Here is a 26902-nt window from a genome sequence, read left to right as displayed (position 1 = left end):
CTAGGTTTATGCTGTCTTTAGATCCTGAAAGAGAATAGCTAAGGGTATGCTTTCCTTCAGCTTAAAACAATTTTTAAAATTAAGCAACAGGTTGTAAAAAGTTGCTTTTCTCAGGACCATATGGTTCATTAGTACCATACAGTGCACATGTACCAGACGTTTCTTTCTTAAGTCCTGTATTCCTGCCTGTTTAATATGTGAATGATTGCCTCCCCATCCCTGCCTCCAGTACATCTAGGGTAGTTTAATGCTTGCTGGCACGCTGTGTCTTTCAATACCTTCTTTACAAGCATGCCTGATTTTGGAATTGTTCTGTAATTGGAAGTCAGCCTCATGGGCAAGAGCACACCTTAAGCTCTTCACATGGCCTCCCAGCCTAATTAAGCCTCAGAAATATTAAAGAAATTATTTGGGAACATTTGCAAAATGAATGCATGTTGGTAATCTATATAGTTACAGAGACCTTCTTACTCAGATCTAACTGCTTGGGGGTGCTGATTTTATTAACGAAATGAAGAAAAATCAGAGAACATTCTTCACACCCCATGACTACAATCTGCTCTTTGCTGAGACAATAAGGCCTCTGCAGGTCCAGAGAACTTGTGTATAGCCATGGCTTCTGCTTTGGTGACAGAAATGCCATTTCTGCCCCCTCTCCTTTTCAAGCCCATAGAAAACAATGAACAGAATAAGAAGCAATAAACCAAGCTTCCACCTTCATTAAAATTAGGAAATATTCATATCTGGACTCATGATACAGTGTTTATAAAAGGTGTTTCAGACTAGTGAAAACTGTACTGATGTGAAGACAGGCACAGAGAGAAGTATGGCAGCTTCAAATTTCCTGGGCTGCCTAGACAGAGTGCAGAATTCCTCAAAATAGTTGTCACAGCCTTGTCTTGAAACAGGCTTAGGGTGCATAGATTCACAGCAATGTTCTGTCAGCACCGAGGGACCTCAGATGTATAGGAAGCACATGGATACCCTATCTTGGCCATCTTAGAAGACTACAGGTAGGTGGGTGTAGGGTGAACTGAGGGGAACAAGCAGCTTCCCAGCTTTTATGTTTGCTAAAGACGAGTGGAGACATCACCATGTACCCAAAACTCCAATAAGGGGAGGAGGGGAACTTTCTGCCAGTCCAGAGCCCATTCAACATTTACAGGGGATTGGTAAGATTTCTGGATACAATAAGCCCAAAGTTATCATCAGCTCATTTGTCTGGTCTGTGCCCTTACTCTTCTTTCTCATGTGGCTCAAGAATAATATGCCCTCCTCAGCTCAAGGATGGAAAATATTAAAAAAGAAATCAGCATGGGATTTATGTGAACAGGGTTGCATTTGAAAAGAAATATCACATATACACACAAAGGTAGATGAATAAAACACATTAGAAAGATTAGATCACAATGCAGGTAAAAATTAAGACAACATATTTCTCCAAGAAGCAATCTGACAACGTATATTAATACCAAATATACATACTCCCGTCAGTCCACCTAGGAAACCACCATATAGACTTGTCCTGCCCAATATGGTAGCTGCTAATTGAACTATGGAACTATTTTATATGTGGAACAGAGGAAACTAAAATTTTACTTTAAAAAACTGATGCTCATTTCAGGTATTGGAAAGCCTTTAAGTGTGTTTGGAACAATTTGGGCATGTGTATTTACTTTCAACTAAATTTTATGAAATCTAAATACAGATCAAGTATTGCCAATGAAAATGTGTCTTAAGATGTGTTCTAAGTATAAAAAATATACTGGATTTTAAATGATTAGTTCAATAAAAAGAATATTTAATAATTCATTGAAATGATAATATCATGGGTATATTGGGTGAAATATAGTATTAAATTTAATCTTACCAGTTTCCTTTTACATTTTTAACATGGTGACTAAAAAATTTTAAATCACATGTGACTTGCATTATATTTTTATCAGCTAGCACTGCTATAGAATAAAGCTAATAATATGTGAAGTAAATGGGCAGGTATTGTTCCAAGTAGTCAAAACCAAAATCAAATCCCCAAAAGTGGATGCTTGTCCTTAGAGGAATGGTTAATACATATACATAATATGTCATGGAATATTATGAACCCTTTGACAAAAATAGTTAAAGTTTTGCCAGTGGACCTGAATATCCACAAAGTATTATTATTATTAATTATTATTATTATTATTATATTCATTTATTCATGAGAGACACACAGAGAGAGGCAGAGGGAGAAGAAGGCTCATCATGGGGAGCCTGCTGTGAGACTCAATATTGGAACTCTGGGATCACGATCTGAGCTGAAGGCAGATGATCAGCCACTGAGCCACCCAGGCATCCCACAGAAAGTAATATTATTGAAGAAAAGTAAGCTGCAGAGAAATGTGAGTGGTCCCAGAATATCCCACTATGGTAAAACAACAATACCAATCCTCAATAAGATATGTTTGTAAAACAGGACCTGAACAGGAACGAAAAGTACAGAAAGCTATATGTCAAGTTATTTTACCTGGGTTACGTGTATGTGGTGGGTCAGGGATAAGGAAGAGGAAGGAAGCAAGTAGCAAGAATGTAAGATGTTTAATTCCTTCCTTCTCCCAGCATATATATTACCTCATTTGTGTGGAATTGTACACACAGACACACACACACACACACACGCACACACACACAGAATAAGAAGGGAAGCATAGAGTTAGAACTATATAAAATGACTTGGTAGGAATGTCCAAGATATATTGCCAGATGAAAAGAAGTTGAACAAGATATTTAAGTGGACTCTTTCTAGTTTCATAGAATCAACAAATCCTCTACATGTTTATATATGTTTGAAGGAAGGTGTGTGTGTTTGTCACTTTTTATTACAAATGGATATTACTTTCTGCAACTGAAAAAAAAGAAAACTTTAAAAACAGGACAGTAATTATTGTTTTCTTTGAAGTAAGAGACCTCAGAGAAGAGCTATAAGCATCCAAAGAACAGTAATGGCAACAGACAGAATTTGAAAATTAGTTGGCCATAGAAGCACACAGAAAGAGGAAAGAAATTCTCTTTGAGAGTCTCAGGAATCAGCAAAATAGAAAACTGCAAAGAAATGACACGATAAAAAGGAGTTAGAAAGATAATAGCCACAGTAAACCAAAAAGAACCAACATATGAATAACTGGAACACCTGACATAATGAAGACTTTTTTTTTAAATATTGCCACAAGGAATATAGAGAAGAGAGGGAAAAAACATGTAAATGTAGTTTCCTAAAGTAAAATCTAAATACTAAAAAAAAAATAAAAAAAATAAAAAAAAATAAAATCTAAATACTGAAAGGGCATATAAATTTTAAGAAAAATTTGATTCAAATGATCAATAGTTAAGAATATCCTAGTATATTATACTTTAGAGATAAAGAGTCCTTTGGGCATTTAATATCATTCTTCACCTCTATTGCCACACACACACACACACACACACCAGCTACTTATATATACATTTCAAAAAATTGTGCACGAGCAAGAAAGAAACCATAGCTAAAATAAATTCAAGTATTCCAAAAACCCTTTTCACGTATCTCATTCTGGGGAATCACCTTTTGACTCAGTCATTGGTGTCCTTGTTTCCTCACACAATGTGGTCTTTGTGTTATTAAGAGAATTGGCGATGAGCATTTCATTTAAGAGACCCTGTCATTGTCTCAGGAATTTTCTTCTGACACACATTAAATCTCAGAACCCATTGAGGAAGGTTCTTATTTAATACCCAGGAAGCAGCTTTGGTGCTGCTGCTTTCCTGGTGAATGGTGTCTGTGGAAGGCTTCGAATGTCAACCAGGACTTAGTTTTCTCCCTCCAGTGGTTCTTAAGGGACATTTCAACAGAAAAGTTGTGCTATTTTCCAGTAATGTCAACAGGAACAAACCAATTTTACACACGAGTAGGCTTTCTGTTATGGGACAGGTGACTCCTTGAAGGGAGACATGGATATCGTGCATCCATGTAGTATATCATATTTTTTTCCCCCAAAATGCTCACTATCCTTCCCTAGGACAGGATAATTCATCCATAACCATTGACATTGTGCTCATCATGATTAGCTTTGGGTGATGGAATGTAGTAGAAGTGAAGGGTCCTTCGTAGCAGAAGTTTTAAGAGCCACCTTTTTTTCCACCTCTCACAACATACCCCACATAGTGGCTGCTCCTTTAGCCTGGGTCCTAGAAGTGAAGACAATATGAATTACCACCAGAATTGACCCTCACTAGGCATATGGTGTAAGAGAAAAGTAAACTTGCAAGTCACCAAGTTTTTTGACTTATATCCTATTGCAGCAAAATTTCGGGTAAGCTGATTGGTATAAATCTCTAAGCATATAGTATTTGAAACCTGATTCTAGAATGGTCAAAAAGTTCTCTTAGGGAATGCTTGATTTCTGTAGGACTTCCTCAGGCAGGCAATGAGCAGGTGATAAGTGATTGATTCTTTTCCATGTGAGATTCAACTTCTGGCTGTTTTAGGTCAGCCAGGATGACTGCAGTGACCTCCCTAAGTCATTTTAGAAGGGAGCCACTCTGGGTGTGGCTGAGCCACAGCCCCATTGTTGTTACCCTTCATTTATGCCTGTATTCTGGTAAAATGTCATAAAATTCTAGGGTCAGAAAACATCTTTGGGACTGGAGACAAGAGCTCATCTTAAGATACCATAGTAGTTGTTAGTGGGGAAGGGTTTGCAGAAGGGAAGGAAAGAAGGAAAGGAGCGTGATTCTGGAGATCCGAAAGGTTCACTCCTGTTTTCCTTTTTTCCGATTAAAGCTGATTCCACAATGAAAGTATCAGTCTGTGAAGAATAGTTTTTTTTCCTCCCCAAAGCAGAAAATTCAGCATCTATACCTACAGTTCCATTGGAGAAGCAGCTGCACTCAAAATGCATCAGGGATCCAACTGCAGTTCAGTGTTGGTGGAGTTAACAACTTGCAGCAGCCCCTTAAAGAAGACAAGCTGTGGTTTCCTCCTGGGATGATGACACCAGGACCGTTGACAATAGTGCTGGTGAAAAGTGTAATAAAACAGTTAGTTGGGCTGTAGAACAGAAAAAGTAGATAAGCAGGAGAAGTCAGATTAAACATAGCATCAAAGGGCAAATGGGGTAGGGATATTGATTTTGCAGATAGAAACTGTACAGAGTGGGAGTGGCCAGATGGGTCACTGGTGGCACCTCATGCCCATCACTATCGCTATCACCATGTTTTCAGGACAGCCTGCACTGCTTGATGCCCTTGAAAGAGAGGCAGTAACAAAGAATTAGTGCTTGGGTACTAGTTAAGGGCATGGACTCTATAGACAGAAAGACCTAAAGTTTGCATCTTTATTGGTCTTGGGAAAGTGGTATAGCCTCCTCAAGGCCTATTTTTATTGAACACTAAAAAGAGCAATAGTTCTTACCTTATACTGTGGTTTCCAGGGTTAAATGAGCTAATTCATACAAAGTGCCTATCACAAAGCTGAGGGCATAAGAAATGCTTGCATAGCACTAGCTAGTATTATAGGTCCTAGTCTCAGATGAGAAAAGTCAAAATGAAGGGTGATCTAAATCCAAATAAATTTTTGCACAAGTTATTTATTTTTAAAAAAGTTTATTTATTTGAGAGAGAGAGAGATTGTGTGTGTGTGTGTGTGTGTGTGTGAGTGTGAGTGGGGGGTGGAACAGAGGGAGAGGGACAAACAGACTCCCCACTAGGCTCTGAGCCTGAGGCAGGGTTCCATTTCAGGACCCTGGGATCATGAGCTGAGCTGAAACCAAGAATCGGACACTCAACTGACTGAGCCACCCAGGTGTCCCACAGGTTCTTATTTTTAAACAGATTTATAAAGTTATAAAAATGAGTGGATGGGCTCTATAGGCCTAATTTGTTTATTAATAATAGATATGAAGAAGTTAGACTCAAGAATACAATACCTGTTTAATAGAGATTGACAACAAGATACCACATCTGTTGTGTTCGTAGGTGAACTGGAGTTGAAGGCATTCTCTAAAATGTAATGGCAGTTGATGTCTACAGGGGTGCTGGAGAGTAGTCCTGGAAGTGAAATAGTGTCATCTATTTTATTAATTTACGACATTACTGTGCCCTCCTGTTCCTAGCTTTTCAACCATGTTCCACACATTTCACTTTACAATATGCTCAGCAGCAGCTCTGCCTCTCAGCTTCCGACAGTAGCATATGCTGCATCTGCAGGTTGGAGGCACGGCCCCCCTGAAAGCTGCCATTCTGTGGGCTCTGGAAGACAGGACACAAAGGATGGCATGTGGTACCTGCAATACAGGCTGTCATGAAGCAGGCGACAGTCCCTGCAATCAGAGCTCTCACTGACCCCGATGTGATATCACGCTTTCTGGAAGGAGCCATAGATGCTGGGAAACATGGAAGAAGGAGATTAATGTTGAGGTAATTGATTGGGAATTCCAAATCCCCAGCCTCTGAGAATTGTTCTAGGGCTGGGAGTCTCATGACTTACTTTCTTTCTTTCTTTCTTTCTTTCTTTCTTTCTTTCTTTCTTTCTTTCTTTCTTTCTTTCTTTCTCTCTCTCTCTCTCTTTCTTTCTTTCCCTTCCTTCCTTCCTTCCTTCCTTCCTTCCTTCCTTCCTTCCTTCCTTCCTTCCTTCCTTCCTTCCTTCCTTCCTTTCTTCCTTCCTTTTTTTCCAAATTAGCTGGGAAAAATAAAGATTCTAGAGCTTAATGATGAGCTTTACATCCAGAGAAGTTCTCTGGTGGGAGAGGAAAGGAATACATTTGTCCACAGGCCCAGAAGCTTCCATTTTTTACAGAAGAAGTGAGTCCTAAGTTTTATCACAGTGTATGGAGAGCATGGCAAGGCAAACAGATTTCAAGGAAAGATCCAAACATTTGCAACTCATCGTCACCATTTATTTCTATGCCTATGGAAGACATCACTAATTAATAACAGCATTTTCCACTTTCACTAGGCCTCAGAATCCTTCTCCAGTGGCCCTTAAAAATTGACTGGAATTGTCATACAAAGTGAGACCTAGTGTCATCCTTGGGTAGACAAGCACCTGCACATTTGAACAAATTCTTTCTGAGTTTAGCTTGGGTATACAAAGGAAAACTATATGGCAGAGCAGGGATAAAAATAGGCTGCAAAGGGTTTACTACTGTCCCAGGGCCTTTTCTTCCCCTGACACAAATAATGTTACAGAGCCAGATGGAGATTGAATGTATGTTTATGTCACATACATTATTAAAGAAAATTCTTTTCACTTACTAAGTCCGCCGATCACTATTCCTAGAGAACCGATATTCGCAAAGCCACAGAGAGCGTAAGTGGCAATTGTCTCAGAACGAATCTGTAAACAAGCATAAACACTTAGAAGTATACATGGCGTGACTAGCTTAGTAAATCTGACATCCTAACCAGGCTTCCTTTTCTGACTATGGAATTAATATTGACAAATAAATATTCAGTGCATGATGTCAAACAACTGTTGTTTCATAGACTTTTTTTTTTGTCTCCCCTTGAATCTTGAGAGAGGGAAAAGGGCTGTGTGGATTCAGAGATTTTCTACAAAGGAGTTGGAATTGATAATCTTGGCCTCTACAAATGCCACTTTCAGCCCAATGAAAAAATTTTTTTTTTAAAGATTTTATTTATTTACTTATGAGAGACACACAGAGAGAGGCAGAGGCATAGGCGGAAGGAGAAGCAGGCTCACCATGGGGAGCCCGATGCAAGACTGGATGCAAGGACCCCAGGATCATGACGTGAACCAAAGGCAGACACTCAACCGTTGGGCCACCCAGGCATCCCTTCTTCCTTGTTTTTATTAAATATTTTTATTTATGTGAGAGAGAGCACTAGCTGGGGGATGGGCAGAGGGCGAAGCAAGCTTAGGTCAGGACTTCAGGATCATGACCTGAGCCAAAGGCAGCTGCTTAACCAACTGAGCTTCCTAGGCACCCCCAATGATAACTTCTAATATTCAGTATGACCTGGCCACCTGCTATAATGTACCAGGCCCAGTGCTAGCTACTGAAGATATAAGATTGGTTCCAGAAAATATTCACATTACATTTGTTTGACAAAGGATTTATTTAGAATCTATAAAGAGCTGTTATAATTTAATAATAAGAGGACAAGCACCTAATAAAAAATGACTAAAATGTTTTTACAAGATATATATATATATATATATATATATATATATATATATCACATCAGAATTTCTTCTTGTGATTGAGTTCTAGTTTTTACAAGATATATATATATATCTCACATCAGAAGATGTTTGACATCATTAGTCACCAGAGAAATGCAAAACAAACAGTAACATAATACTATACATCCATAAAATGGCTAAAAAATCAGACAATACCAAGTGTTGACAAGGATGTAGAATAATTGGATTTCTTGTACATTGTTGGTGGGAATATAAACTGACACAACCTGTTTATAAAGTACAAACATGCTTGACAGTTTCTTATCAAGTTGGTAGACATAGCCTGCATTATCCAGCAATAATGTTCTTTGGAATTTTCCCTGGGGAAGTAAAAATCTATATCCACAAGAAGATTGTACATGAATATTTATGGCAGTTATAATAGCTTCAAGCTAGAAACAATCCAAATACCCTTCAACAGACAAATCGATAAGCAAATTATGGATATCTATGAAATAGAATACTACTCTTAGTAAGTATAGTAATAGTAAGAAGGAAAATATATACATGCAACTACATGAAAGCTAAGTGAGTCCATTTGTATGATTTTACAAGCAAATGTAATCTATAGTGAATGAAAGATCAGGCTGTCTGGGAATGAGGGGGTGGGTCGGGGTACTATTGACTGCAGGTGGCCCTGAGACAAATTTTCCAGGTGTGATAGAAATGTTCTATATATTCATTGCAGTTGTGGTTACACAGGTGATACATTTCTCAAAACTCATATATACACAAAAAAAGGAACTTTATTGTACATAAATTATACTTAAAAGAAAAGGGATTAATTTAGTAAAGAGGAAACTCACAGATATAATAGGAGTTCCTTTCATTCTGGCTGTGGTGTGTCCTTGCCTCTCTTTGGTCCTCAGCTCTAACCATCCCCTGGGAATGTCAGGTGCCCACGTTTACAGGGCAGTAGAAAGATGGAGGGTGAATTTGTGGAAGTGTGAGCATAGCCCTCTGGTTCTGATCTGACAACCAAGAGGTGTTGCTCAGGCCAAATAATTGTGATGCCCCCAGCTTTGGTTTTCTTACTCAGCATTTTACTGGTTATACAGAGTCTTTTCTGATTCCATACAAATATTAAGATTATTTGTTCCAACTCTATGAAGAAAGAGCAAGGTGTTGATAAGGATTGCATGTAATGTGTAAATTGCTCTGAGAAGTATAGACTTTTTCACAATATTTATTCTCCCAGTCTACAAACATGGACTTTGTTTCTTTGTGTCTTCCTCAGTTTCTTTAATAAGTATTTTGTAGTTTTTAGAATATAGATCCTTTTACCTCTTTAGTTAGGTATATTCCTAGGTTTCTTATGCTTTGGGTGCAATTATAAAAGGGATTGATTCCTTAATTTCTATTTCTTCAGTCTCATTGTTAGTGTACAGAAATGCCACTGATTTCTCTGCATTGATTTTGTATCCTGCCACATTGCCACTTGCTGTATGAGTTCTAGAAATCTGGGGGTGGAGTCTTTTGGGTTTTCTATATACAGTGTCATGTCATCTGTGAAGTGGGAGAAGTTGACTTCTTCTTTGCCAATTTGAATGCCTTGTATTTTGAATGCCTTTATATCTTTTTGTTGTCTGATTGCTGAGGCTAGGACTTCTAGTACTATTTTGAATAACAGTGGTGAGAATGGACATCCCTGTTGTGTTCCTGATCTTAGGGCAAAAGCTCTCAGTTTTTCCTCATTGAGAGTGATATTTGCTGTGGGCTTTTAATGGATGGCTTTTATTGTATGAGGAATGTTCCATCTATCCCTACACTGTGAAGAGTTTTAATCAGGAATGGATGCTGAATTTTATCAAATGCTTTCTTTGCATCTACTGAGAGGATCATATGGTTCTTGTCTTTTCTCTTATTGATGTGATGTAACAGGTTGATCGTTTTACAAATGTTGAACCAGCCTTGCATCCCAGGGATAATTTCCACGTGGTCATATTGAATAATCCTCTTAGTGTACTATTGGATCCTATTGGCTAGTATTTTGGTGAGAATTTTTGCATCCATGTTCATCAGGGATATTGGTCTGTAATTCTCCTTTTTGTTGGGGTCTTTGGTTTTGGGATCGAGGTAATGTTGGCCTCATAAAACAAGTTTGGAAGTATTCTCTCCCTTTCTATCCTTTGAAACAGCTTTAGTAGAATAGGTATTATTTCTGCTTTAAATGTTTTTTAGAGTTCCCCTGGGAAGCCATCTGGTCCTGGACCTTTGTGTTTTGGGAGGATTGTAATGACTTCTTCAATTTCCTCCCTGGTTATTGGCCTGTGCACGTTTTCTATTTCTTGCTGTTTCAGTTTTGGTAATTTGTGAGTTTCCAGAAATGCATCCATTTCTTTCATATTGCCTAAGTTGTTGGCATATAGCTGCTCATATTTTCAAAATTTGTATTTTCTTGATATTGGCTGTGATCTCTCCTCTTTCATCCGTGATTTAATAATATCAGTCTTCTCTTTTCTTTTTAATAAGGCTGGCTAAGGGTTTATCTATCTTATTAATTCTTTCAAAGAACCAGCTCCTTGTTTTGTTGATCTCTCCTACAGATCGTCTGATCTCTATCTCATTGAGTTCTGCTCTAATCTTTATTATCGCTCTTCTTCTACTTGGTTTAGGCTTTATTTGCTGTTGTTTCTCCAAATCCTTTAGGTGCAAGGTTAGCTTGTGTATTTGAGTTTTTCCCAGTTTTTTGAGGGAGGCTTGTATTGGAATGCATTTCCCTCTTAGGACTGCTTTTGCTGTATCTCAAAGATTTTGAATGTTTGTGTTTTCATTTTCACTAGTTTCCATGAATCTTTTAAGTTCTATTCTAATTCCCTGGCTGATCCATTCATCTTTTAGTAGGACGCTCTTTAACCTCCATGTTTTTGGGTTTCTTCCAAATTTCTTCTTGTGATTGAGTTCTAGTTTTAAAGCACTGTGGTCTGAAAATATGCAGAGGACAATCCCAATCTTTTGGTATTGGTTGAGACCTGATTTCTGACCCAATATGTTGTCTATTCTAGAGAAAGTTCCACGTGCGCTTGGGAAGAATGTGTATTCAGTTGCATTTGGATGCAATGTTCTGTATATATCTGTAAAAACTCTTTGATAAAGTATCATTCAAGACCCTTGTTTCTTTGGTGATGTTCTGCTTAGAAGATCTGTTACTTGCTGAGAGTGCCCTGTTGAAGTCTCCTACTGTTAGTATATGATTATCTAAGTATCTCTTTACTTTGGTTATAATGGATTGATATACTTGGTGGCTCCCACATTAAGGGCATAACTATTCATGATTCTTAGGTCTTCTTGTTGGATAGACCCTTTAAGTATGATATAGTGTCCTTCTTCATCTCTTACTACCGTCTTTGGGATAAACTCTAGTTTATCTGATATGAGGATTGCTAACTCAGCTTTCTTTTGAGGGCCATTTGAATGGTAAATGGTTCTCCACCCCTTCATTTTCAGGCTGGAGGTGTCCTTAGGTCTAAAATGAGTCTCTTGTAGACAGCATATGGATGGGTCTTGCTTTTTTATCCAGTCTGATGCCCTGTGTCTTTGGATAGGATCATTTAGCCCATTTACGTTCAGACTAACTATTGAAAGATATGAATCTAGTGTCATTGTATTATGTATTCAGTCCCTGTATTTGTGGATTGTTTCTTTGGGCTCCCTCTTTCTTTTTACTGGGTCCCCCTTAATATTTCTTGCAGAGCTGGTTTTGGGGTCACATATTCTTTCAGTTTCTGCCTAGCTCTTTCAGAGCTGCCTCTTGGAAGCTCTTTATCTCTCCTTCGATTCTGAATGACAGCCTTGTTGAATAAAGTATTCGTGGTTGCATGTTCTTCTCATTTAGTACCCTGTCAATATCATGCCAGACCTTTCTGGCCTGCCAGGCTCTGTGGAGAGGTCTGCTGTTAATTTGATATTTCTCCCAATATAAGTGAAAAATCTCTTGTCCCTCACTGCTTTAAGGATTTTCTCTTTCTCTTTGAAACTTGCAAGTTTCAGTATTTAACGCCAAGGTGTTGAATGATCTTTATTGATTTGGGGGAGGGTCTTCTCTACCTCTTGGATCTGAATGCCTGCTTCTTTCCCCAGATTAGGGAAGTTCTCAGCTATTATTTATTCAAATATCCTTTATGGTCCTCTCTTTCTCTCTCAGCCATTTCTGGAATCCCAATTAGATGTATATTTTTCCTTCTCAAGCTATCATTTATTTCCCTAAGCTTTTCCTCATGAGTTCTTAATTGTTTTTCTCTTTTTTCCTCAGCTTCCTTCTTTTCTGTCAACTTGCCTCTTATATCACTCACTCTCTCTTCCACTCCATTAACCCTAGCAGTTAGAGCATCCAGTTTTGATTGCATCTCATTTAATCTATTTTAAATTTTGGCCTGAGGAGATCTCAATTCTGTAATAATGAAGTCCTAGAATCCTTTATGCTTTTTTCCAGAACCACGGGTAGCTTTATAATTATACTTCTGAATTGAATTTCTGACATTGTATTTAAATCCTAATTCTGTAATTCTAGGACAGAGAGTATTGTTCTGCTTATTTCTTTTGTGATGAATTCTTCTTTCTAGTTATTTTGTCCAGTGCAGAGTGGCCTTCTTCTTGTGGTGATATGAAATGATAAAGTGCCTATGTGATGTGATAAAGGGTAATAAATGATGTAGGTGTTCTGATGTAATGTTAGATGATACGTCAGAAGGAGGAGCATCTACTTCTGAACCCCAGTTAATCTTGGTCAACTGAAACTATGTTGAGCACACTCCCTCAGATCTGAGAAACCACTCTGCTCCAGAGTGGGTTCCATCTAGAGTTTTGTAATAAGAGGGACAGGAGGCTAAAATGTTACTGTTCTTCCTTTTCCCATATTTGAGTGATGGAAAGAGCTGCATTGCACTAGGAAATCAATAATACATCGTTTGGTTCTCCCAGAGCCTGAGCAACGATGCTGGATATACAGGGACAGTCATTGTAACACTGCTTCCAATAGCAGAAAATTGGTAGCAGTGTCCATCAACAAAAGATGGCTTAAAATTAATAATTGTGTTCAGTCTATAGAATACTCTTTCACAGACACTGATAGGGAATGGCATCCAAGATATCTTATTAAGTGCAAAGAGCAAGAGTAAGAGCATAATACGGTACAAAGAGAATAGCTGAGCAGCAGAAAAATAGGGAGGATGACTCACTTATCCCTCTTGCTTTTTTGTACCTTTTTAATACTATACCAGGGTGTGTATAAATTAAGTGTAAACAAACAAACATGCACAGTATTTCTTTTATGTTAAGAAAGAAGAGATGATGGCGTAATGAAGAGCTCATCCTGTGGACAACATGCTACATACATATTCTGACCTGGATAACATTGGGCTTTGCCTCATGGACCTAGATCTTATGCATTGGTCATGTGGTGCCTTTTCCAGGGGATGATGTGACACCCCCACCACTTGTTGGTTGGTAAACAAAAATTGCAGGTACTCATCCCCATTTTGTTGCCTGTAAATAGGAAAATGGGAAAAAATGCTTTTGCCATTTTGACTAAACAGTAGCAGAAGCTATTGGGCTCCTGTCTTCAAATATCTTCTGTGGATCTGCCTCTGGTTGGGATCACCCCCAACCCAAATCAGTCCTACTGTTCTGTCTCTATTCTTGTAATAATGTGCACAAATCTGCTCGGCACTGCTAGGATTATGAGCTTCTTTTTCTCAGTATAAAAACTACTTTCTTTTGGTCAGAAGGTTCCCATTTTCCTTAGAGTTCTGTGTGTGGGACAATTCTGTTTTTCAGGAAAGAAAGGCTGGAGACTCGGCTGTAGAATATGACCTAAGTAATGGCTTCACCCACATTCCCTTGTCCCATCTGAGGTCAAGCAGACATGAATAAAGCCTTGGAGTGTATTTATCTGAAGTCCTGACATAGTTATAGGGTGCTTGTCTCAAAAATTCAGACCACAACCCAAGCTCTTCTCTTCCCTCATTCACTTGAAGAGTAGCAACTGTGTCTCACTATTTCCTTAGGATTTCTAGGCACAATTTTGCATTTGGGCAGTTTCTCAGAGTTCATAGACTTTTAAGGCTGGAAGGAAGAGACCCTTGACATTATTAGACTATGATCTCATGAGGGCAGAAACCTCATCACTTGTTCCATGTTGTGGCCTCAGTGTATATAGGTGCTTTGCACACAGAAGATATGTGGCAAATATTTTTTCATTGATTCTTGTCCCAGCTCATCTAGGTTTGGATCTACAGGTCTCAAAAGTAAATGATCATAGTAGTAAGGACTAGCTGTGTATACCTCACACAAAGATACACACACACGGATTAATTCAACATTATTGAAAATTATGAGGTGCTATGTTCAGTATGAGCTCCATGAGATCAGGGATTTTTGGTTTGTCTTTTTCTCTTATGTATACCCAAATGCCTGGCCTACTATGCACAAGCACCAGTGACTATTTGACCAATGTAGATATGTGAGAAAGAAGTGTATTGAGAAATCAATGTAATTACTCACCGACATATATTGTTGCACACCATTCACAAATTGGGGTCCGGCCTCCTTTCTTAAACTGATCAATTTTGAGAGGTGTTCATAAGCGACAAATTCATTGAAAAATGTCTTATAGCCTATGAGTTTGGCCACCATGAAGCTGTCTTGCCATTCCACTCCCATCATGAAGGAAAGGGGCATGAAGACATAGGAGCATATTATCTACAAAACTCAAAAATAGATTCCTTATTAGAATGGTGATTTGCTTCTTGTTTCTCTGCCTCAGCCTTTTTACAAGATTTTTCTCAACCTCTCTATATCTCCTTTAGGTGTAGAAATTTCTTCACATTGCTTTGCTCATCTCTTTCCATTAGGAGTCAAGGTTAGCATTGGGTTATATGAAGTCCCCTGAATTTCTGGCATGAGGTCAATCATTCTCTCCAGGAGGGTGATAGGAGTTGAGGGGCAGGAGGAGGTGGGAAGATGGGAGATACATGATGAGTGTGTGCATTGTGTAAGAGTATACTACAGGTGGTTACGGAAGGCAATTCACAAACCTATTTTTTTTTTTTAAACAAAGATAGGTAGAAACAAAATGGAGAGAGACATGATAGAATTATACCTCAAAACTTAGTTGTGGGTAGTCAAACATGTTTCCAAGCCAGGACAAGGCTGCATTCACAAAAGACAACAGGGCCAGGAAGGCAATCAGATTCACAGCTATATTTGCCACAAGGGAGATGGATGAGGATGCTCCCTGTGTTGCGGCTTCTAGGAGGTTCCTTGAATCACTTTATCAAAAAATAGCAATTTCAGAATTACCAAGGTGTTATCAGTGGATGGACATCACAGGTGTAAGAATGGAATAATCAGAGCTCATTTGGTTGGAGACACAACCTCACAAGCTCATGCCTTGGTCAAAATAACTAAATTCTATGACATCACTTATAATTGCTTATAATTCCTGAGTGTAGGTGATGGTCATATGGGTGTCTCATGGTTATACTACTCTGTTAATTGGGGAAGAGGTTATAATTAAATTTGGGAAAAGATAAAAATATTATAGGTTTAAAAATTATATTAAGGTAGCTACTAGAAAATATTTATAAAATATTAGTAAAATATTAGTTCATGGCATAAGAACTAATAATTCAAAGAAGGCCTGAATATCCATCACCTCATTTAAGAAATGGAATGCCACCATCACTTTTGAGTACCCCTTCTTCCTTAATCTTATCCTCTTCTCTTTAATCTCAAAGGTACCTGGCTCCTTAGAGGTTGCTTATCATTCCCTTTCTTTTCCCTTTTCCTATGTGAGTGTGTACCTAAATAATATGTTGCATAGATATACACATTTGCTTAACTTTACAAGTGAAATCACACCTATTCCATACATGTATTCTTTGACAAGTTGCTTTTTACTGACTATACCTATATACAAACAGGGGATGAATCCCAGCAACATGTTTGTTGATGGATTCTGTTATTGAATTTGATTATTTTGACTATCTTGAACCCCTTTATCCTTTTCACCCTTTCTTCCTTTCTTTTGCACAAGGCAAAAAAATGAACTGAAGAGGGGCTAAAGATATCTATATCATACCTTCATACTTCCTATTATATAAGAAACTTCCAGAAATGGTTGTCCCATTGCTTTCCAAAGGTCTTAAATCAGTGCTCAAAAAACACTACACCACATTTAAAATGAAATATCTACATTCTACGGTTAAGGAAATGTATTGACATACAAGTATTTAGGAAGCTTTTCAAGTATTGAAGAAGGATTTTTTTTTTTTTTTTGGAAGTCTAATGAAGCCTGATAGTCACTGGGAAATTACATTCATTTTAAGGTCATGGGCTCTCCAATGATCAACTTTTGTCTGTGCTTTGAATTTGGACACCCCCATCCCACCTCCCCAGCTTGTAGGAACGAGGTATCCCACTTACCCAGTTTCCATTTTCATGGCATTCTTGAGGGTTATTTTAGGTGTTTCTGTCTCAGGCCAGAAGAGTTTAGCCACAGCCAATGATGCAGGTGCGGACATCACTGACGCAGTTAAAAGGTGGGAGGGTGAAACCTGTGATTTTGGGAGAAGGGCCAGCTGAAGTGTAGCTTTTCTGTTGTGCTCAGAATGAACAGCCCAAAAGCTTTACAAGGGGAGAGAAGGGCAGAACGGAGCCTGCCTCACAATAGTGTATTTTTGGAGGCTTGGGAGCACTCAGTGAGCCATGTCAGCATCACCTTGAGAGTCAGAGGACGAAGGGAGGAATTTGTGCTAATTGACCACATCCTTTGGTGAGAAGCCCAAAACCAAAATCTAATCATTTCAGAAGAGAATGAATCCTGGTAAAAACTTCAGAAGAAGATTCCTCTCCCTCCCTGTGGACCTGATGAATGTTTAAATAGTCCCGAAAACACGTATTTCATTAGATCATCAGTTTAGACAAGGGAAGTGTCTGGGGTGCAGGCACAGGTACACCCCTCTCTGTCTTCCTTTCAGTCTTCTGAATTCTGTGGTGCTTTTATATAATATTCATTATCCAGAGTCCCTTTAATCTGTAAGTGATTTCTGTTTCCCTCACTGTGAACCTACTTAAACTCTTTTGCCTTTCGTCCCCACATGCTTATTTTGTTTCTGAATTCTCTTCCCTATATTTTCAGAATGCCGGAATCTGCACTTCCCTCCCCACCCCCAGTCCAGCCAGCACATTTTCACAGGCAGCACTCTTAGAGCGGTGGCTGAGTGGACCATCTGCAGATCCAAACTGCTATTCCTAAGAACTCTTTCAGCTCCTCCCCCCTTTTAGATTATTTATTTATTTATTTATTTATTTATTTATTTATTTAGCAGAGAGAAGGACAGAGAGCACAAGCAGGCGGAGGGAGAGGGAGAAGCAGGCTCCTCGTAGAGCAGGGAGTTGGATGCGGGCTCCATCCCAGGACTCTGAGATCATGACCTGAGGTGAAGGCAGATGTTTAACTGGCTGAGCCTCCCAGGTGCCCCCTCTTCCACTTTTGCTCTTCCCTCTTCCTATTGGTTGGCTCTCCGAGGACTGGTTGAAGTGAAGGGATGAAACCTCTCTAGTAAGAGCTCCTACTCACCTGGGGCCACACCTCTTCATTTTTCCGTGTCTGCACTGGAGGCTGCCTCTCTTTGGGGCTTACAAGCTCTGTGCTTGGGGCACAAGCACCGGTTATAATGCTCTGCGGCCCTGTGCCACACACCAGCAGCTCTCTAACTGGGTTCCACATAAGAATGTACGGGAGGAATTTTTTTAAAAAAATTACTGATGCCTGGGTCTCACCCCAAGAGCTTCTGGTTTAATTACTCTGTGGCATGGGCCTGGACGTCCGGGTTCTTAAACATTCCTGGTTGATTCTAAATGTGCAGTAAGTTTTGAGAACCACTGCTCTAAGCCACTGGTCATAAAACTTTTTCTGTGAAGGGCCAGAGAGTAAATATTTTTGGCTTTTTCAGGCCACAACTACTCAACTCTGTAGCATGAAAGCTCCCATAGAAGAATGAATAGAGTAGCTGGTTTCTAGTGAAACTTTAGTTACCATAAAGGGGAGCAATCTAGCTTGGCCCACAAGTCACACTTTGCCGACCCTCAGTCTAGACTGCCTTTACTAGTGACAGTAATAACGATTTTGTTATTGTTTTATGTTGTTAGATATTTGGCCAAGGGAACCTCATAATATGATTTCATTCTACCACACTTGAATACAATTCAGTTTTAGGTGGCAGGATTTGAAAGTGAAGCCACAGAGATCCTCAGGGTCACTCCATTCCAAGGCCAGAGGAAGAATAACCAACTATACAGCAAAAGGACACTCTTTGGCCTCCTATTCCAACAGCAGTGGTCAACAAAAGACAGAGATATAGAGGATAGTTATAGATCAGCAAAGAAAGAAGAGGTTGAATTTTCCATAAATTTATCTTCAAATGTTCTTACCCCAAAAGAAATGTATGCACCCAAGACACTTCCAGCAATGGTGGAGAACCCAGCTGTCATGATTGCATGGAGTTCAGACTTGGTGATGTGTGGTAAGTACGGTCGGACCAGCAGTGGAGACTCTGTCTAGAAACAAAGCAAGACAAGATTAAATGCTCTCTTTTAAATCATAGGAATGTGTGCCAATCTACTAAAGATTCTCTCTCCCTTTTATTTTTTAACGGAGCCCAGTGCAGGGCTTAAAAACACGACCCCGAGATCAAGAACTGAGCTAAGACCAAGAGTTGGACACCCAACTGACTGAGCCACCCAGGTCTCCCAGATTCCATTTTCTAAAGAAGTATTGCTTTGTTATTTTATGAAAGATTTATTTATTTAAGAGAGAGAGAGAGAGAGAGAGAGAGAAAGGGAAAGAGAGCACAAGTGGAAAGGGCAAAGGGAGAGGGAAGGAAATCTCAAACAGATTCCACAACAAGCTCGAAACATGACTCGGGACTAAATCCCAGCACTCATAGAAGATCATGACCTGAGCCAAAACCAAGAGTTAGATGTAAAGCAGTATTTCTAAATGTGAACCACAGACAGCTCCATCAGCATCACCCGGGAACTTACTAGATATGCAAATTCTTAGACTTACTGATTCAAAAACTATGGGAATAGGACCAGCTATCATACTGTTTGAACAAGCCTTCAGTTGTGGTTCTGATGCATATTCATTTGAGAACTAACACCATTGATGTCTGGATCACTGAACTAGAGTTCAATATGTCAGTGTGCATATTGAGTCATGTGTAAATTTTGCAAGAGTTTACAGGGACAATTCATATAAGGTCTCCACTAGCCTAGTCTACTGGCCAGGTACACTTTTCTAAGTTGGAACACTATTGCCCAAGTAACTGAGGCCTAGCCTTGTGAACTGGTGACTTCACATCTTCCAGCTTCATCGTGACCGACCATAAACCTCTTTGCTTACACCAAAGGGAAATAGAGATGCCTAAGAACATACCATCAATAACAAGGACAGGTTACAGGTGCCCAAAGGGGCTATCCTAATTGGGAATATATACCCCACTCTTCTCCTTGGGTGGAAAGGAGTTAGAGAAAGTGTTGTAAGGGCTAAATCCCATTAAGGAGGACAGGTGGCCTGTTACATGGGACTCTCTATCAATAATAGCTGTACTTTTAGCATAGTAAGTATTCAGTTGAGCACCGCAGAAGCATGTGTGCAATTTTACAAGTTTCCCCTCATTATTTGTAATTGTTCTATAAGATGGAATGTGTTGAGCTTCACTTCATGGACTAAATAGAAACTTAGTACATGAGCCCTCTTACCCCGCAGGTAGGAGTAATCGAGTCAAGATGGTGTTAGATTCTACAACTTACCTGTCCAACGAATATATTGCCAGCAGCCACTACAGATTCAATAGGAGATGATCCCATAGTAACTAACATTACCCATCCAACCTAAAAGGGGAAAAGGAACAAAATCAGTGAAGAGCTGTTTGTATATGTGACACTTCAAAGTAGGGATGAAAATCTTTCAAGGAAAATGCTTTCAATAATTGTTGGCAGGCCAGCACTGGTGCATAATGTGAGCGTATGTTATTTAGCCTACAAAGTGGACCCATCAAATCCTCCTATGTGAATGGTAGGGCTGAGTCACTGTATATCCTCTGAATTCATACTTTCATCATACAAACAATTGTCTATCAAAATGTTGTATAAGAGTAATAAATTATAATAATTGCTAACAGTCATGACAAGCTTTGCTGCATTCCAAGCACTGGTTTAAGCTCTTGATTCAGGCAATGAATTTAATGATCACAACAACCCTTTGTGAGAGGTCCTGTAATCATAGCCATTTTATAGTAAAGGAATCCAAGGCACAGAACACGTTAGTTGTTTTGTCTAAGATCACCCAGCTAGTAAGTAGTGGGATGTAGTTGAGGTTTGGCCTTTTGTGCTAAACTCTCAAATGAACATGGTTTATGGTCCCACTTCTACACTAGCCCTTCCGCTAGAGACTGTGGTGCCCGCTTCAGAATGGGGACATCCTGTTGCATTCTGTCCTTCCTTTCTGCTTAGACATGAGCCCAGTACTGTTGAATGTTCAAGTCAACAATCAGAAAATTACACTGTTGCTGAAATTCTGAATTCAGCTGCTATTCTTTCTCTCTGCCTCTCTGACTCCCTCTCTCTCCTTCTCCTTTGTCTCTCCTTCCCTCTCATTTATGTATTTACAAGGATCAAGGGAGGGCTATGGCTGTGCCCAATCTCTGTATGCACCGCCTGGTTTGGGTGTGCATTTGCACTAACTTACACATTTCCTCAGGTTCTGATTTAACACAAGTCTAGTAGAACTGACAGATGCTGAGGTGGCAGGAATGAGATTAACTTTTCAGACGATTTTTATTTAAAAAAAAAACAAAACTTGTGTGTGCTTATCAAGTCCCTCGGAAACACAAAGCAGCTTCCCCTTCTTGCTTTGATCTTCTAACAACTAGAGCAGGTGTCTCCACTTTTGCAACATCCTGAGGGAAAGCCGGGACTCCGTGTAAGGCACAGGGAAACACAGCCAGGATGAAGGAAGGGTGCTGTTCTCCCCACAGATGTCTGCTCTGCTGGAGTCAATACTTTGGTCAAAGAAGTAATTACTAAGGTTTCCTGAAGATAGCCAGCAGGTCAAAGCCCCGTTAAATGTCTCCGAGATAAAATTTGCTCTATGGCTACATGTAGGATTTTTTGCGAGGGTCTAATAACTTGGGGTGGAAGAGGAGGTGATGGAGGATCTTGGTATGAACATAAAGGCATGTTGGGAAAACCTAGATAAAAGGCATTTAAGACTTTGTCCCCAAATAAGCAGCTGTACACCTGTCACCCAATCGTTTCAAGTCCCAGTACCTTTCTAATGATCCACTGCATCAATCCAAGGTAGTAAAGCATGGACATTACGGTGCTGAAGAAAACCACGATTGGCAGGACCTGGGGGGTGAGTTGGGGGGATGAAAGCAATCATGAGTTGATGTTGGCCTCGGTATATTCGTATGATTCAGATCAGGTCCCTCTCCTGCCTCCTTTGCCCTGCTGAAACATCATCATCATACTGGAAACTCCTCTTGAATCAGAGACACTTTAATCAGGCATCTATAATCTCTTATTTGAATTTGCTCTGGATAAGCTTGAGTATGTTTCATAGGAAACTTGACTTTTTTTTTTTTTTTTTTTTGTTTCTCTGCGATGATGAGTTTTCTTACTGTAGTTACTCAGAGAAGGAATGCAGTTTTGGGGGGATTTGTAACCAGTAGATCAACAAACTAAAGGCCACTGGCAGATATTCTTGAAGTTCTGATATTAAACAGCCTCATTAGCAGAATATCCTGGTCAAAATTGAGTGCAAGTCACCTCTCAGATTTCTTATTTAGAAAGGCTACAGGGATCAGATATGGCATGATATGTGCTTACGTGCACTGCCTTCCAGAGAGTAAGCACTTATTCGTTTAGCTTTTATTTGTTTTTTATTTTTGTATATTTTTAATTGGAGTTCAATTTGAGAACATATAGTATAACACCCAGTGCTCATCCCGTCAAGTGCCCCCCTCAGTTCATGTCACCCAATCTCCCCATCCACCTGCCCACCTCCTCTTCTACTACCCCTTGTTCGTTTCCCAGAGTTAGGAGTGTCTCATGTTTTGTCACCCTCTCTGATTTTTCCCACTCATTTTCTCTCCTTTTAAAATAACAATTATTTTATTTATAGATTTTTTTAATTGCTAAAAAAATGAACTTTGGAAGCTAGTTTACTTCAGTGATACCACAAATGAACTTTGGAAGCTAGTTTACTTCAGTGTCTTTTTTTGGATCCTGTTTCCCTGACGTTTTTGGGTGCCTTCAATGCAGCCTGTTTCCACAGTGAGCAGTTTCTACACTGCAGAGAACACACAGAGCTGTGGGCTGGATCCCTCCGCACTCCTGCCCCTATGTACCCCTTCCCCTCTGTTCTCCAGCTAAATGGCCAGGGACAAGCTGCCACCAGACACATAGAATGACCAAGGACAATTCGTACAGAATTAATTCAAAAAATCTATTAATAATATATATTAAAAGACATTCTGTGCCATTACTCAGAGCTCACTTATATGCTTTTATTGGCTTTAATGGGCAAGCAGAGCCTTCCTGAAAGCTTCAGGGAATTATTGGGGCTTATCTCGTGAATGTTCCCACAGGGATTCTGCTTTGGCAGAAAGGATGGAGGCCACTGCTCTGGGGAAGAGGAGGTGGTGTGTGGGTGGGTGGGCAGGAAAAGTCTAAGGAGTAGCAAATTAGGCTTTCCCAGTGACTTTTCTTTTTCCCAGGTCTAGGTTCAATTCTTGATAGCAGCATATTTTCAAACCTTTGGCCTTTTGGAGATGACTTAGTTATCTCAGCACCAAAGCATCAAATCAGCAGTTTAAAAAAATCAACAAGTCAAGAATCAGTATAAAAGATGGTCTTTTATACTGGGTAGTTTGGAGGTAAGCTTAGAGTCCCTAAGTGAGAAAACAATTTAGAAGTATAGAAACAATAGCACTGCAAGAAAGAATGCTGTAGAAAAAGCCAAATTTATCCTTGGGACTCATCAACAAGTATTTGCAGGGTCTTGACAGGGGAAACTGTGCTCCTGGGTGTGTGGGAGTGCAGGGAGGCCAGAATGCTTTTCCCCTGGAGAATAATGTCCCTCCTTTGGTTGGGAGAAGGGTCAGCCTCCAGGTCTGCTGTGCTAGAAGGAAGGACACGAAAGGTTTTGCACGGAAATGGCTCTGGAAGAACAGAGGTGAATGTGGGTGGGCAGCAGTCTCCTGTTGGGAGGCTGATGGGGTTCCTGAGCACAGAGCTGTCACTGATCCTGGGCCTAGAAGCCTTCAGTGGCCATGTGCCCGATCATGGCCAGGTACCAAGTGTTCCTTTCCCTGATGTCACAGATACTATTACCCCATAGGTCTTTTCAATAGTGTCTCAGGCAATGCTAGGAGCCCCCTCAAAACTATTTGTATATTTCTGACTTCCTCTAGATGTTTCTCTCAGTGCTATAGTCACAAAGAAAATGTTTACAATCTGTGGACTTCAGATAAAATCAGATAAGTGGAAAAAGGCAATGCTGTGCTATCTATGTAGGACATGACCAGCAGGTGTATATCTGGTTTCTGGTCAGGTTCTATCAGAATGTCTATAAAGACCCAGACGGTCCTGAAAGGAGGTAACTACTTCAAAAAGGGATTTGGTTTTACCTTAAATGCAAATAAGTGGTCTGCGTACGTGTCACCGAAGACAAATTCTGCACCAGCATTAGTATATTCCAAGAAGGTCTGAGTTAAAGAAAGGAAGAGCCGACAATCATTACAACCTGGAATTGGTGGTTACAGTCGACCAAGGAGGAGCCCAGCAAACTTGCTGGTGAGTTGTGGAAGGACTATCCTCATAGCTTTCCCCGCTCCAGTAGATGGCGTGGAAGTATATTTTTGAGCTATAACTGCATACAGATTTCCTGTCGTTTGTGACATTCAGTATGACTCTGGGATGCTTAAGAAGGAGCCCGCTGTGTCAATCCACTAGGGTAATCCTGTCTGATGTGCAGAAATAGGTTTATTCATCTGCATTAGTTGACCTACATTTTTGTTTGTGTAGAATATGTTAATCTGTTTAATTATTACTTAATAATTGTTGTCTCTCCCCCATATCATCCATGACATCACTATCCTATCCTGATTGTCCCTTTCATCCCGCCCCAGAGGTGCCAGCTGTGTCAAGCTGAACCTATTTCTGACATGTCTTGAGGATTATATGCAAATACTAAAAGCACTTATTGGCAAGATGTTCATTTGAACTCAACTTACCTGAACTTGTTGGCCCAACCAATCAAAAGCCATAAATCCAGGATCAGTCCTCAGGATTAAGAGCCCAAGAAGAAATTGTAACCCAATTCCCCAAAAGACAGGCCTCCAGTAAACCTGTGCAGAAAGATGAAGAGATAGATCTTACTAGAAAATGAATGCGAAGGTCCGCATAAACACCCAGAGGATGACTATTTCCTTGGAAGCTTCTCACACGTGGCCTATGATCCACCTTCTTTGGGAGCCAAGGCAGTTGTGAGCAGAGAATCCCTTGATAGAATCATGCCCCCAGATCTCAGGGTTGCATTTCCCGGTTCAAAATCCGAGTCTGAGTTCTCCAGCCTCTGGAGAGATGTAACTATTATAGCCTGATAGAATAACTTAGACACAAAGCATAGTCTTAGCGGGGACCCTAAAAGAGGAGGGATCTGGTCCTCTTCATCGTGCTGTAAATACTAGAGACCTATAATTATTTCCTGTCTGGAAAATGGAAAGGCAGAACATGGCTTCCCTGTGTGCCCAAGGTTTGTTAATCTGACAATTTGTAAGTGAATTAAGTGAAACTCCCCCCTGTTGAGGGGCTCTCATTTCATTGTAAAAGGAACCAATTAACTCTAATGCAGACCCAGGGAGTGCAGCAGCAATGGACAATCATCTGCTTTCATTTGTGGTGTGGAGATGAGTGGGCTGCAAAGAACTGTGGGATTGGAGGCATGGAAACAGGCAGAGATGTTGATTGGAGGTGGCCAAGGGCTTTGGATCCTATTAGGTGACTTGTTTTTCTTGGGTCAACCTTTCAGAAAGCCAGAAAAATGTGCTGGAGTTTGCTTTCTGAGTCACATGTGAAGGCTTCAGTGTCTCTGGATTCCCATATCATGTGTTACAGGCTGGCAAAATGAGGATGAGAACTGAATTCAATGGAAACAAAACTGTTTAAGGACAGAGTTTGGCAGGAAAATAGCCTAACTTGCAAATAGAAGTTTGATAAATGCACAATCTAGCAGTGAAATATTAGATTATTACCGGTCTGGGGAAATTGGTATCAAAATAGATAAATTTTCTTTTTGTGCTTGATTGAGGGAGGTGGTGTATGTGAGTAGAAATTGGACTAGGCAAGAGAGAACATCTCACTGGTGGTGTAATTGGAAGATAACTGGGAACAAAAAATGAGAGTACCAGTTCTAAGAAAGCTTGGGAAGAAAGGTCCCTGGCTACTTAAAACAGCATAGCAAGGTAAGACAAAATCTGAATAACAGTGAAATTCTCTCAAACTCATTATTTTGAACAATTTAGACATTGAGGGGAAAATTAGAAGGAAAAGTTTAAGTCTAAATCTATTTCATACTTACTTTGGTTGGGTGCTTAGAAAATAGAAACACCAGGATAATGTACATTACGAGCCCACCAAAGGATATCAGCTGCTGTTGGCCCAATTTGGCAGTATCAAAGATCAGCCAGAGAATAACTCCCAGGATCAGTAAGCTCCAAACCACCCTAAGATAATCAGAAAGGAGGCATTGACAGCAGTTTTTGTGCTACCCTGAAAATCTTAAGCAGGCTTTAACAAACAGAAAATTTATTAAGTGTAACACACCCTGGCACCAGGAAGTTATGTTTCTAGAAATTACACAGACTCTTTCATTATGGCTATAAAGGCAAATAGACAAAAAATTACGTGCTGTGTTAAACACCTTCCGCAAATTTGGGGCTCTTTGCTGGTTCAAGGACATACAAAGGGGTCAGAGATGAGAAAGGATGTTTAGAGATGGGAGTCTGGTGATTTCTTTAAGAGATTTGCTGTGTGTCCTCGCTTCCATTTTGGGAGATAGGAGAGATTTTACTTTTCTTCGTTTTAGGGGAGAACTTGAAATGTGTTTCTGAAGCTGGGGGACTTCAGATGGGCCTCAGAGAGCTAAGGGCTCTGACTCCTTGGTGGATCTAGTGGGCATAACATGTTTGATTCACAGTTTGGATCACAGAGGTGGAAAACATGCTGTGTTGGGATTGCATGAAACTGTGTAAATAAGCCAAGGATATGTGAACTTTCCTGGTACATTCCTTATGAGCCATTCTGGGGAGAATCCTGTCTGGTGTGCAATCCACTAGGGTAATCCTGTCTGGTGTGCAATCCACTAGGGCCACCTGGAGGAAAGGGAGGCTCACAGAAAGAGGCAGAAGGAAAAGCCCTGAGTGGTCATTCATAGGATATGAGATTCTATAGGGAAGAGTTGGCTTTAATAATACACAGGGTCTTTCTCTCCAAGAGGCCAGCTTCAGGCCCAGAGCAGAAAGCTGCCTCCTCAAGTCAGAACTATCCCATCATTTTATCATTTGGTGGCTCTTGAATTACAGGCACTTGTAGGGGCATTTGAACATATCT

The 26902-nt window shown here is 40.0% G+C and overlaps 1 protein-coding gene across 4 annotated transcripts in view; it reads right to left on the bottom strand.

The window, feature by feature from the left end:
- SLC28A3 (solute carrier family 28 member 3) overlaps positions 1–26902 on the bottom strand; it is a 77415-nt gene that overhangs the window by 18871 nt on the left and 31642 nt on the right. For 2 of the 4 annotated variants that reach the window (XM_038526958.1, XM_038526956.1), the window contains 14 exons: positions 25872–26016; positions 24526–24639; positions 23920–23997; positions 21557–21637; positions 20039–20119; positions 18656–18781; positions 16646–16776; positions 15321–15489; positions 14723–14920; positions 7270–7351; positions 6300–6398; positions 5943–6063; positions 4881–5032; positions 1318–4203 (listed from right to left, as the gene is read on the bottom strand). In XM_038526958.1, the coding sequence (XP_038382886.1) occupies positions 4906–5032; positions 5943–6063; positions 6300–6398; positions 7270–7351; positions 14723–14920; positions 15321–15489; positions 16646–16776; positions 18656–18781; positions 20039–20119; positions 21557–21637; positions 23920–23997; positions 24526–24639; positions 25872–26016 (1552 nt within the window). In that variant the 3' untranslated portion in view covers positions 1318–4203; positions 4881–4905. Of the gene's footprint in view, positions 1–1317; positions 4204–4876; positions 5033–5942; positions 6064–6299; positions 6399–7269; positions 7352–14722; positions 14921–15320; positions 15490–16645; positions 16777–18655; positions 18782–20038; positions 20120–21556; positions 21638–23919; positions 23998–24525; positions 24640–25871; positions 26017–26902 lie in introns of those variants that run through there. The other 2 variants (XM_038526957.1, XR_005354058.1) reach the window with 2 other exon arrangements.

This window comes from Canis lupus, chromosome 1 (assembly GCF_011100685.1).
Source record: "Canis lupus familiaris isolate Mischka breed German Shepherd chromosome 1, alternate assembly UU_Cfam_GSD_1.0, whole genome shotgun sequence".
Taxonomy (NCBI): Eukaryota; Metazoa; Chordata; class Mammalia; order Carnivora; family Canidae; genus Canis; species Canis lupus.
Note: the sequence above shows the minus strand (reverse complement) of the source record. Positions and strands in the feature narration are given on the sequence as shown.